This window comes from Tachysurus vachellii, chromosome 8 (assembly GCF_030014155.1).
Source record: "Tachysurus vachellii isolate PV-2020 chromosome 8, HZAU_Pvac_v1, whole genome shotgun sequence".
Taxonomy (NCBI): Eukaryota; Metazoa; Chordata; class Actinopteri; order Siluriformes; family Bagridae; genus Tachysurus; species Tachysurus vachellii.
In genome coordinates this window covers 5039169-5052811 of record NC_083467.1, presented here as the reverse complement: position 1 = coordinate 5052811, position 13643 = coordinate 5039169, and the positions used below count along the sequence as shown (strand labels likewise).

At 36.7% G+C, this 13643-nt stretch overlaps 2 protein-coding genes across 7 annotated transcripts in view; both read left to right on the top strand.

Annotated features, from left to right (window-relative positions):
* Positions 1–1466, top strand: part of lrrfip1a (leucine rich repeat (in FLII) interacting protein 1a) — a 41663-nt gene extending 40197 nt beyond the window's left edge. For all 6 annotated transcript variants that reach the window (XR_009648937.1, XM_060875886.1, XM_060875881.1 and 3 more), the window contains 2 exons: positions 114–218; positions 369–1466. Coding sequence is in view for 5 of the 6 variants with exons in the window: in XM_060875886.1 (XP_060731869.1) it covers positions 114–218; positions 369–476 (213 nt within the window). In the remaining variant the exon portion in view is untranslated. The remainder of the gene's footprint in view (positions 1–113; positions 219–368) is intronic.
* Positions 1467–2719: 1253 nt separating this feature from the next.
* plbd2 (phospholipase B domain containing 2) lies at positions 2720–13268 on the top strand. The gene is made up of 12 exons (XM_060875834.1): positions 2720–2955; positions 4944–5037; positions 5852–6004; positions 7436–7536; positions 8336–8550; positions 8637–8731; positions 9067–9227; positions 9368–9463; positions 10172–10243; positions 11801–11953; positions 12073–12235; positions 12548–13268. The coding sequence occupies exons 1-12, from the start codon at positions 2786–2788 to the stop codon at positions 12716–12718; spliced, it is 1644 nt and encodes a 547-aa protein (XP_060731817.1). The 5' UTR covers positions 2720–2785; the 3' UTR covers positions 12719–13268.
* The last annotated feature ends 375 nt before the right edge of the window (positions 13269–13643 follow it).

Sequence of the window (13643 nt, the reverse complement as noted above, 5' to 3'; positions counted from 1 at the left end):
TTTGTTAGATTGATATAATGTCCTCTTAAGTGGCACACAGAATGTGTGTATTATATATTTCTTATTGGACTGGGGTAGACTTTCATCAATATATCTTCCATGTCTTATGGCAGGTCACAAGACTTGAAGGCCAAGTGACTAGGTACAAATCAGCAGCGGAGAATGCGGAGAAAGTGGAGGATGAGCTAAAAGCTGAGAAACGCAAACTGCAGAGAGAGGTCTGGTTTATTATTATTTTTTCCCCATCTGTTGATAAAAAATATCACAAATACAGCGGCTAGTATAATGATTTTAAATTTAGTGTACATAAATTACTCTATTATTATTATTATTATGATTATTATTATTATTATTATTATTATTGCCAGCTCCGATCTGCATTGGACAAGATTGAGGAGCTGGAGGAAAGTAACAGCCACCTGAACAAACGGCTGGAGAAGATAAAGGCATATCGAGGCACGGCTGCATCACCCTAGTAGCTTCTAACCCACAGCTGAGCCTTCACTGTGCCATTCACTGACTTCTCTGAAGCATGTTGCCACTTCTCTGTACAGCTTCCCAAGATTTTATGAAAAGTTCAATACACAAAAAATGCACTGACACTACAATATATTGTGCAATTTGTTATTTATTATTTTTTATTTAATGGTTAATTTCTAGGGTTAAAAAAATAAACAAGTATTTCATAGGAAGTGTAGGGAAACCTTAGTGAAACTTGTGATACCTGAAGAAGACATGACAAAGTTTGTTTTGTGTAGTTCAGACAGGTGACAAGTTAAAGGAAAAATAGACAACCACAAACTGGCAGAACAAATTCACCTTAGCATAAACACTGCAAGTATCTGAAAGTCCTGTCTAACATTCTAAAATCTCCCATAAGTGGGTTGAGATTTATTTTCACCCTCAACAGTGAATCCTTTCCTGTGATTTGGAGATTTGCCATCCTGGAAAAGAAAACTCTCAACAGGATAGAAAAATGATTCCAAGCTGACCCAAACTCTGCCAGAAGAAAAAGCCTTTATTATCACATATCCATTACAGCACAGTGAAATTCTTTCTTCACATAACCCATCTTTGGGTTAGAGCACAAAACCAGCCATGATGCACCACTCTTGGAGCAGATGTGGTTAAGCACAGGGGCCAAGCAGAACAGCGCAGAGGTTATACCACTTGAGCTACCACTGAAGAAAAGAATAGACAGCATCACAGAGCCCCTGTGTTTTAATTCATTTGTCTCCAGTCTGTATATGATTAATTATTTTTCCTCTTTCAAAATACAAGCCTGTCCTCAAACTGCATCTGAAGCTTCTGGTCAAGGTCACACACTGAAAGATCCCTGAAAACGTGCCCCATATAATGACATTTAATGCTACCATATCCATGGCAAGAAACTTTTTTCTTGGATGATGATTTAATCACCGGAAATTTTAATATATGCTGTGCAATAAAATGTATAATAACGAACAGTCAAGATTCTTTGTTCCACATCATCTTTACATATTCCATCTCAGACCTGGAAAGATATAAAACCAATAAGCACAAGCTAACTTCAGCTACAATATCCACAGGAATTGTCAACAAGTACAATTAATGCAAACTGAATTTTTCACCCTAAGTACAGTGCATTTCATGATCCTTATTCTTACCCATGAAAAGCATTATTATAATTTATATAATTTATTGTTATCTGTTCCATTTTCAGTTCCCCATATGTCATAACCCATGATTCTACCATGATGAAAATCACAAGCTCCTTCAAAAACTTTGAATGGCTGGTTAGAAATATTGTTATTGTTATGGTCTTGCAGCAAAGATTTTATTCTACACCACATGGCCCAGTTGTAGTGTTGCAGTTCAGCTTTTCAACATTTTAATGCACAATTTCACTACATTTCTTGGCTTTACCAAATAAATGATGACTCAAGCACAACTACTTCTACTGTAGTGTATTTTAATCAGAATTGCACCAATTACCAAAACTTTTAGTCTAACTTTTATTACAGCATTTTTATCTTTTCAACTAATCTTGACACCAAATAGTCACCAGTGTCTGAAGCTTCGTGATTATCAGGAACATGTTAAGTGATGTGGCCTACACCCCATCAGTATTTCTATGTTTAATCGATTAGCATGTGAATGTCCTACATGCCTAGATGGTTGCTGCACTTTAGCAAGTTCTGTCCTCTAGATTCCATCTCTATCACAGGAAAGTCACAGTACATCAGACTTTCAACTGATTTCTGTGGCCTTGAGAAAGCATTCCACAGAGATTCTGGCATGAGATACAGGAACAGTCCAAGCCAGACCAAAACATCTGGGTTTGTCCACCTTGTCCTGACATTGGATGCCCATGGTTGACCTTAGAGACCTTGATGGAACTGCTCAAGCTGTTTAGTTTGTTTCTGTACAGTGTCCAGGTTTCAAATCCATAGTGAAGTTTAATTAGTTATTTGCTGGTGTGTTACACAGTATGTAATAAATGTTAAATGCACAAGCTTCTTTGTGTAAAAGGAAATAAAAAGATATTTTTCTGAGCCTTGAGTAAGTGACAATAAACTGCGCCATCTACAGACGTGAGAACCAGAGGAACTTCAGCTTGGTAAGAAGCCTTGATAAAAACGAAACTAGTAAGACGTTTAAGTGGCTGATGAGGACATGATCATGTGATATGTGGAGATTAGAAACACATCCTACAGGGTGAAGTTCAGCACTCAGGTCATGTGACTGAGGGATCTTATGACGAGCAGTAAATAAAGGAGTTTTTCACACTGCAGCACTAAACGCCATGTTTCCAGTGTTTGTGTTCGTTCTGTTGTTCTGTGTGATCTCAGCTGAAGACACACAGCTGCTGTCTGTTGTAGTTAACCAACACACCGGGAAACTGCAGTTAAAGGAAGGCATTCAGACAGATTCTGTCGCATCCGCCAACTTGACAGATGACATTGTTAATACGGGGTAAGTCTGTGTGCTTGGACCTCACAAATCTCTCTGTTTGTTTTTGTTTTTATGACGTTTACCTTTTATTAACGTTTGATTAATCTGTCATTAAATAACCCTACTGTATCAGTGTTAGAAACTCTGTGTGTGAGAAGCAGTCCATATCTGCAACGAAAATAATTGGCCTAGTGAAATGTTTACCGTTTCATCCGTATTATTTCAGTTGGATAGCTGTTAAAATAAGCAGCACAAAACACTGCGGTTAAGACAGCGGCTCTTTCTGAAGGCGGCACAGTTAAAGTATATTTTAGGTGCGCGGCCTTTAGATACTTAGCGGTAAAAGTGATGAAAACGTAAAGCTGAGAGTGTCTGAGCTACAGAACAATAAATTAATACACAACAATTCACAGTATTTATGAGAATAAAGGCTTAACGTTTTAATAATCATTATATATTAACAATGGGTCCATAAAGAAAATTAAATTATTTTTTTAAATCTATTATAAAATATACAACCTTAATTGTTAATGAACCATTTCAGATCATTTGAGCATGATGTATAGAGAAAATAAAAATTGAACAATTTTACTTTTTAATAATCACTCTTAAAAATCTGACAATATTATAGTGCCAGGAAATGCATTTTAATCCATTATAAAATGGGAATTTTATAATGGAAATGGAAAGTCACTCAGATCTCTTCAGAATGATCTTCTCTGTTTACAATAAAGATCTGTCAATTTTACTGTGGGATCTTTTAATAATTCCTATTTAAAATCAACATACCTGTCAATATAATTGTGCCAGAAAGCACAATTTAATCCATCATAAAATAAAAAATGTTAAATATTGATAAATTGTATTAATGTTTATTTAAAAAACTATAAACAAAAAAATTTCATGTTTCAGTTAAAGGTGGGGTCTCCGTTGTTTGAAAGCCAATGTTGACATTTGAAATCACCAAAACAAACATGCCCTTAACCCAAATGGGTCCCACCACTGTATTGATAGCTCCGCCAACGTATACATACGTAACCCAGGCAACTAATGGAAAGAAATGTGTTTTTATCATAGATGAAGGAAAGAATAATACGATTGCAGATAAACAAACAAGCAAAAATGACACACAAGCATAATCATGTAAAGGACGGCATATATTAGTTCTGTGTAACAAAGCAAAACCAACGTTACTCACCTATTGAGAAGGAAAAACGCAACCTCAGCTTCCCATCGCAGGCATTCCCACCCCTTCAGTTCTCTCCAGCGCTGGAAAGCTGATCCTATATTAACACGGGTCCTACTTCTTGCCTTATCGTAAGCCTTTGTTCGCTTTCTTTCTTTGTTTTTATACTCCATGTCAATGTTTCAATCGCTTTCTGCTAATGTCACACATGCGCACTGAACACACTCTCTGCCCATGTTGACAAGACACTTTCTGCTCATTGTTAGTTTTACAAGTTAGTCTAACAAGTTAGTTTTGTTTTTGTGTTGTTTGGCGGCCAAACGCAGTTTTCTGAAACTTTTCTCAAACAAAGAAGCCCCCACCTTTAAAGTCAAATCAAATAAGCCTTCCAAGCGTTTGGCAAATGTCTAAATGTATTATTGGAATTACTGATTGAATACTACTGCATGATTTCACAATACTATAGTGAAATACTATATGTTTTAATATAAAATTACAGCAAGCAACTTCTCTGAGCATTGCAAGAAGCCTTTACTGTCTAAAGAGTGTAAATATTATAATTGAACATGAGAGTTATGGAGAATAAGAAATGACTTCCCTCTCTGTTAGTCACTGTCTCTTACTGCTGCTTCTTTAAATTAATGGTATATGCAAGCTTGTGGTTGTGTACTTAATTTCTCTTGGCTAAGGGATGGGCAAATAGATGACTTAAATCCCATGTCTGCCAGAAACCTCATCCTAATGAATGGCAGGCAAAAAGGGCTACATGGCAATGTCAAGAGGAAGAAGTAAACATCACCTCTTTTTTTTCTGTCCTTTTCAGGTGGTCATATCTGGAGGTTGTAACAAATGCCAAGTACAATGACACGCTGCAAGCTTATGCTGCTGGAGTTGTGGAGGGCGTGATCACCTCACAGGTATTTAGCGATAGTATTTTATGCTAAATCTGTCTCATAACACATCTCATCCAGACACTGATAAATAATCAGTACCAATTACTCATAAGTAAACATCCATTACATATTCTTTACAAATTTGGGGCTCAGTAGAAGATATGTAATTCTGTATGTAGTGTGTTGTGTTGAAGAAAGCACTTTTTGTTGTTCAACTAGTTTTTAGAAAATTATTTTACCAAGAAATAATCCAATTTATAATAACAACACAATAATACTTGACTAGGACTTTGCATCTATGCATGCATGCAGTTAAATGCATTTATGTAGTGTCTTACTGTTTATATTTTATAACAAACATAATACAAGTAACATTTATATTGTTATATTATTTATGTAATTAATTCATGTTATGTTTTTCAGAATAAATTGAGTTTTGTTTCATTGAACACATGAGGTTTGGTTAATGCGTCTGTGCTTAAAAATGTTTGAATATTTTTATGGCAATGGAGATAGGAGGATTATGGGTAGCTTAGCTCCGAGAGGACACTTCTTCATGTATCACCTGTTCATGATTCTCTTATAATTCCTCAATCAATAGATATGTGCAAAAAAGATGAGCAATTATGGGCATCATTTTAAGAAAATGTAAAGGAGCCAAAAGAGTTGTTTTTCTGAGATGAGCTAATTAATCTGGATTTGGATTGTATTTTTCAGGATCTTTACACTGTCTCTCATGATCTCTTTCACTCTTGTCCTTGTTCTCTCTCTCTCTCTCTCTCTCTCTCTCTCTCTCTCTCTCTCTCTCTCTCTCTCTCTCTCTCTCTCTCTGTGTTAGCTCATCTATAAGCACTGGACGAACACGTTGATGGGATATTGTGGATCGTATGACCAGGGCTACTGTAAACGTCTGAAAGAATACATTACTGCTAATCTACAGTGGGTGGAAGAGCAAATTGCAAAAGCTACAGAGTCACCTTATTGGCATCAGGTACTTTGGGTTACTTTCTTGTTTAATTATCTATCCATCCAACCATCCATCCATTAATCCAGTGTTACTCGATAATAAATCCCATCTTGGATGAATTCTGTTATCTTCGAGACAATTAAACTTATGTATGAACTTCGGTAAACTTAGGTCTCATATTCCAAGCCATATGTCTCCGTCCCTGGGGGGCACGGTGGCTTAGTGGTTAGCACGTTCGCCTCACACCTCCAGGGTCGGTGTTCGATTCCCGCCTCCGCCTTGTGTGTGTGGAGTTTGCATGTTCTCCCCGTGCCTCGGGGGTTTCCTCCGGGTACTCCGGTTTCCTCCCCCGGTCCAAAGACATGCATGGTAGATTAATTGGCATCTCTGGAAAATTGTCCCTTACCAGTGTCACGGTAATCCTGCTAATCACTTTCCCTGTGCATTCTACTACCGCAAACTCACCCGTGCGGAGGTCAACTATGACCGCTGGAACAGAGAGAGAGCTGCTATCTATCAAAGAATATTGGTCTCACATCTCGATCAATTTTGTCATGGATTTACCGAATTCCCATGTTTACCTACATGGGGCTGAATATCATCCTCAGTCTAATGGTCAAGCCAAGCATCTGGACCAGGAATTTGGTCATTATCTGAGATCATACTGTAGCAGAGATCAGCACTCTTGTAGTGACCACATCCCATGGGCAGATTATTCCCAAATCTCCCTGCTCCAGTCCACCACAGGCCTGACCCCTTTTTTTTTAGTGTGTTATCAACCCAATTTGTTCCCCTGGTCTGGAGATCCATTTTAATTACCGGCTGTGGGCGATTGGTTACAAAAAGCCAAACTGTTTGGGAAAGTGCCCGTGTTTGCCTCCAGAGGATCCTTAGGCACCAGTGTCTGTAGGCAAACCACCATTGGTGACTCAGTCCACCCTACCATTGAGGCCATTGCGACATACCATGACTTTTGCTATTGTGATTATTTGTTCTGCTCTCAAGTCTATGACCTTTTGCTCTGCTTTTCTTGCTTTCTGCTTTTTGGATTTTGCGATTTGGTACTTTTACAGGTACCGCCTTTTTTTTTTTTTTTTTTTTTTTTTTTTTTTTTTTTTTTTAGTCAGGGGGTTTAGAATTCTGCCTGGTTTTTGCGATTTTGTATATTGGCTGCCGATTTGTTTGCTGTGTGTTTATTAAACCACTCATGGATTCTACACATTCCACTTCTAGGGTTTCATCACACATAGGAGGATAGAGGTTTTTTCTTAGGAAATAATTATTTATGTGAATGATATGAGCTTGCGTAAAAGAGAAGTGAGATCAGACACTTATATCTGCACCCAAATATAGAAAAGCAATATGAATTTAGATAATGTTGTGAAGAAAGTATGTTCTTAATCTCCACTAATACACACTAATCTTGGCTCCTAAATAATCTCTGTTCTCCTTCAGGTCCATTTGTCTTTGCTGCAGCTGAAGGGTTTGGAAGATGGCTATAATGGACAGTGTACATTTCCAGACACAGGGCTCTACTTTGACCCCTTAGGATTTCTGTGAGTGGGTTGTAAACTTTGTTCTTCTGTAGGTTAATCATTAGCACCCTGATCTCAGAACTCTTGTTTAGTCAGTAACAAGCAGATAATGTGAAATTCATGAGGAAGTGTGGGCAGAACCACAATAACTTCTGCCAATAGTTCATCTGCTGAAGTAAAGTATGTTTCAGTCTAATAAAGCTGAATCTGACCTCAATGTGTCATTTGCTGAAACCTTGTAACAGTTTTATAATTTTTTGCAGCTAAAATTAGCTAGTTTTAGTCTAGTTTCAGTTTCAAAAATTTTAGTCTTGAGCATTTGATTTTTTTTTTTTTTCTTTTAAAGATTTTAAACAGGAAATTCATTAATTTCCAGTATTTCCGTGTTTTTTTTTTTTTTTTTTTTTTTTTTTTTTTTTTTTTTTTTAAAAGCTTTCACAAGTACAATCACCATCAGTGGTCCTCAAAGTATTTTCTTCCTGTGCAGATCTTTTTTGTGCAGAACAGAGCTGTGTTGTGTGTTTAATTGTCAAATTGTTGGTAGTGTACAGAGGTTCTAGCTTAAGATGCAGAAGGCCCTAGACTGTCCTAGAGTGTTTTTTTCATGTTATAAATTTACAGGAAAAAATTAAGGCTTTATGCTAAACATTTCAGCTTTCCCTGTGAGTTAACAAACATATTTGGTGGGAAGCATTTTCTTTTAAGTAAGAAAATGGTGCAAAGTGCAATATCTGGCAGCAAGTGATCAAGTGAATAAACTGTAATGTTCCAGTGTTTTTTAGAGATAGCTTTTTCACTCTGTTTTCAATTCATGACCCAGTCTTTTCCAGATGGGTGGAGACTTAGAGGATTTAGAGGCTGCATTGAACAAATCCAGTCAATCACGTACAGTGGGATCCGGATCCTGCTCTGCTCTAATCAAACTCTTGCCGGGTAACAAAGAGCTTCTTGTCTCACATGACACATGGAACAACTACCAGTCAATGCTGAGGATTATGAAAAAATATATTTTTTCATTCCGTACATCTTTGAAAGGTGATTCTCTGTCTAAATCAGTTAAACAGTCTGAAACTGACAGCTCGACTGAGTTTAAACACTTCTTTCACCACTTGTTTCTGCAGATCAGACATTAATTCCTGGTAATACTCAGGCTTTCTCCTCTTACCCTGGCTCCATCTTTTCAGGAGATGATTTCTACATTCTCAGCACTGGCCTGGTAACATGATGCTTATGATTGCATGCAGATAATGATGCAGATTATATTCCTGTGAAACTGCTTTGTGACAAAACAAAATAGTGACTATTGCATTTCCTTATTTAATTCAATTTAATACTTTTTGTATAGCAGTTTAAAAATGATTGTGAACTCCACACGTACAAGAAATAAAGTTAGATTCCAGATACCTTCTTATTGTATGCCTTGAATGACAGATGTCTCCTCCAATCAGCGTTAAGAATTCCATTTGAAAACTATACCTACCTTTTCCAGTTTGTTTTAATTGTTGTGTTTTCTGATTTGTTATTTTGTTTTGCTTTTCTTGGCTGCCATAGGTTACACTGGAAACCACAATTGGCAACAGTAACTCTGATTTGTGGAAGTTTGTGAAGCCTCAAGGCTCTGTCATGGAGTGGCTGAGAAACATTGTGGCAAACAGACTTGCTCAATCTGGGAAAGAATGGGCCGACATTTTCAGTCATTACAACAGTGGAACGTAAGGAGCACACACATACACACTGATTTGTCAAGAATAAGTCAGTTTGCTAGAAAAATGTTGCATGTCTCATGGTTAAGAAAAATCTTGAAGTTGCAAAATTCGCTGTAATTGTTTTTTTCCCCCTCTTTATGCTCTAGGTACAACAACCAGTGGATGATAGTTGACTATAAGGGTTTCATTCCAGGTAAACCCAGTCTCAAGAAAGGCTTGTTAACTGTGCTTGAACAAATACCGTAAGTGAATCATAATTTGGATTCAGAATTTGTCCACATATGGTACTACTAGATAGCAATGACCAGTACAGAAAAATTGGCTATTATTGTTGAGCCAAATCTAAAAGTTTTAAATATATCCACCGAATATGATACCTATGTCCACTGAATTAACTTTTAACTATGATGTTTGTACTTAATTAGTCTGAACAAAAACACTTTTTCTAAGTGGTTTTTCATTCCACTAATTTAACGTCTAGATTAAGGGCTATCTGTATGTTTTTTAGGGAAAATTGTTCCAGATCTTGCCACACATTCTGTCAGACTGAAGTCTGGGCTTGGACTGAGCCCTTTTACCACATTCTATTTATTCAAGTGTCACTTATTTCTTTCTAATGGACCTTGGCTTATAATGCTAGCTTATAAAACTAGTTTAATCATTATATTACTAGTAGTAGTCATACAGTATGTGAACATTATATTTAACACAAGTACGAGTGTGTTTTGCTTTTCTGTTGGCTTGTTCTGCAGACATATATTGTGATTAACCAGTTTGCACTTATGCAGCTATTATCCTTAATAACCATTATAACATAATATAATTTTTACTCCAGAATATAGAAAACAAATATAGGCAAATATTGAAAAGTTTCTTAGTCATTCTGGTACTGTTGTTGAACATAAGTTTATAACAGTATTTCCTTCATACTTAATATCTTTCTTTTGCAGAGGGATGATCCAGGCGGCAGATAAAACTGAAGAACTCTATAACACCAGCTACTGGGCCAGCTACAATATTGCGTAAAAATTAGAGCTCAAGATATTTAATTTATTCATAGGAATTCCTTCTCAGTAATGAGAAGATTACCAAACTCCTCATAGAGAGTGAGGAGAGTAATAGGTTTATGCCATCAGGAGTACGATTCACCTTTGGTCTTCTTTTGTAAATAATAAGGACCAATATTCCAGTATTCCAACCCAAAGATCTTCAATATTTACGAGACATGTTAATCAAACAGTCCCCACATTATCCAGTACCATCACCATCTCTGGCCAGACCTCATCCAACTCTACAGCCTTGCCACTTTCACTAACTGTCATAACCACAATTTCAACCAGAGATTTTTTGCATGATCACTAGATTAAAGAGTATCCCAGAGAGTTCCTTTCATCAATAAACAATATCCACAGTAGATACCCCTGAATTGCTCAGCTGAGCACATGATTTAGTCTCCCCCTCCCGAGTTGCCAAAACATTTGTCGTAATATCTTGATGCTACCCAAAAGTTTTCCTGAAGCCTCTCTGAAGTCCTCCTGCCACAGTTGGCAGCACGTAGTGAGATGCTTACCTGTTACCATTTTAGCCTATTTTGTTATTTGACAGAACAACCAAACTATTTTCACAAATGATAGCTTACCAAGGAAAATTAACAGACAACTTGAGCCAAAGTACCTTTTCAGACTAATTTTAATAAAGTGCACCACCAATACTGAAATCCGCCCCATTCAAATTTAAACAATTGTTTATAAATGAAAACACAGACAAGCATACAGGAAACTGTATCTAAAAATGTTAACTAAATTCAGTTTATTCAGTTTACTGCACCTTTTATAAACTGAGGACGGTGCAGATGATAAAGTTGATTGACGGGTGACTGAGTATTTAATAAGGAGCTCCCATGGCTCCCAGCTGTCCTCCACTCACATCGCACTGAATAATTGATCAAGCTTGTGGCATCAAATTATGCTCTCTCTGGAACAATGCCACTAACAGCTAAAATATTAGACTCTCCCATAATTAAATGTGACAGATGATGTGATTTATAACACGTAGTGGAGGATCGATCTCACTCCTAGATACCCTAAATAACTAAATACAGCTGCTGAATTTAACAACATGAACAACAGTAAAGCATCAAGTCATGCTCCAGCCCCTGTACAGAACCTATTCCAGTGCAAATATCCATTGTTTGAACCATGTCTGATTTGTAAATTTAAGTAGTTCCATGTAACTGTTTAACATAGGGGTAAATTAGAACATTTCAAAATCAATTACTAAACAAACAGTGAAGCCTAGGAACACCCTGTTCTTTAAATATTTTTTTTATATTTGAATATTTCTGATATTAATCATTCACAATCTAAGATCATCAGCCTTAGATCTTGTCAGTCTTTGTATTCTTAATGCAACTCATTACACTATTGCATAACTGTAGGTTAAAACCCTGATGCTTGCCTATAACAAGTACAAACTGTAGATACTCGTTGTATCTCATATCTATAGCAGTTATATAGTATTATGTATATAATAATGTGTATTTCTATAAAATATTAAATAATGTGTGCTTGGGTTTTTAGGTATTTTGATGAGGTGTTTAATGCAAGTGGGGGTCAAGATCTGGTGAAGAAGTATGGTTTGTGGTTCTCCTTTAGTGACAATCCAAGAGCGAAAATATTCCGCCGCAACCAATCCCTTATTACTGACATGGAGTCCATGATGCGCCTAATGAGGTACAAACCTTCTCCAACATCAAAATCTGTTTGATTTCATAGGAGGAGAGACTGAATTATCCCTCCTCCTTAACTTTAAAATGAATTAATTACTTCTGCCTTTTTTTTCTGTGACACAGGTACAATGACTTTAAGAATGATCCTTTGTCGAAGTGTGATGGCTGCATTCCAGCCCAAAATGGCGAGAATGCAATTTCTGCACGATCTGACTTGAACCCATCTAATGGCACATACCCGTTTGGAGCTCTTAAACAGAGGCCTCACGGTGGAACAGACATGAAGGCAGGAAATTAAAAATATCATATTTATAAGTAAAAAATCTATTTCAGTTTTAAAAAAATTTCCTATTTTGGGGGGAAAAAGGAAATGATAATACTTGATTTGTATGACCATAGAGGATGTTATTATAGGTCACACACACAACACTGAAGGTCTCTTCAAGTAAAGAATGTTTTGTCCTATTCAGAACTCTCTAAAGTCATCCAGAAATCTTGTAAATTATGACCTGACTACTTTTAGACAGCAACCTGTGAGCATTCTGAAACATTTAACTTTGCATCTACCTCTTCTCTTTATGTCTGTCTCTCTTTTCAGATGACATCCTTTGGCTTATTCAGGCAGTATGAGATGTTAGCAGTTAGCGGTCCAACATGGGACCAGGTGCCTGCTTTTGAATGGAGCACATCACCTTACAGCAGTTTAATGCACACAGGTCACCCAGACCGCTGGGATTTCCCTACTGTACATGTCAGGTGGTCTGAATAAAAGATATTGTAATATCATGTATTATTGGCCAATTTAAGGTTTATTTGTTTACTTTTCTTTTATAAAGAGGGCAGTATTTTCCTGATTACTTTATCAGCTATAAATACACAAAATACCTCAACAAATGGTTCATTAGATGAGGAAGTTAAGGAAGTCTGTATTTTTTTTTTTTTTACCTTTCAGATAAGAAAGTTACCTAACTATTAGACTTTTTGTTTGTTATTTTGTCCTTGGCCCACCCCGAAGAAACGCTATGTGCAGTTGTTTGTATATATGTTATTTATTCACTTTCTGAAAGTACACCAACACCTTTTTTTTTTTGTAGAAATTCTCTTTTGTGTTTTTTGTTCCTTACCCTTATTTAAAAAGGTATCAATTTACTGAATCCCAAGCTATAACTTAACCCTAGACTGGGTTGTAACAATACAGTTTCAGATAACTGTGATTGTTAAATTAAAGTATAACTTTACTCATAAGCACAAGAATCAATGGTACACAAGAAAAAAAACTGACTGTAATGAAGAAAATCCTAATAAAGTTATAAAGTTGAGTGGACTGACCCAGTTTACTTTTTTGGAGCTATTTTGTTGATGATAGAATATAGGAGAATAAATAAATAGGTTTGAACTGACAGAAAGCTGACCCAGGATAAGGTGGTTTACACCTGGCCCCTGAATACCTAAGAAAACAATTCAAATAAATGCACTGTTTGCTATGATCTCCCAACCTCTTTTGGAGGCCTGAGAAGCTGACCCAGAGTAAGGTGATTTGAACCCGCCCCCTTGAAAGCATAGTATAGCTCATATCTCTCTATTCTTCTACTGCCCCTGCAGGTACTTAGCAGTTACACTGAGTCTTGTATCAATTTTCAACTTCTCCAAATCTATTCACCATTCCCCCAAAACGATGCCAATGTAAGTTTCAC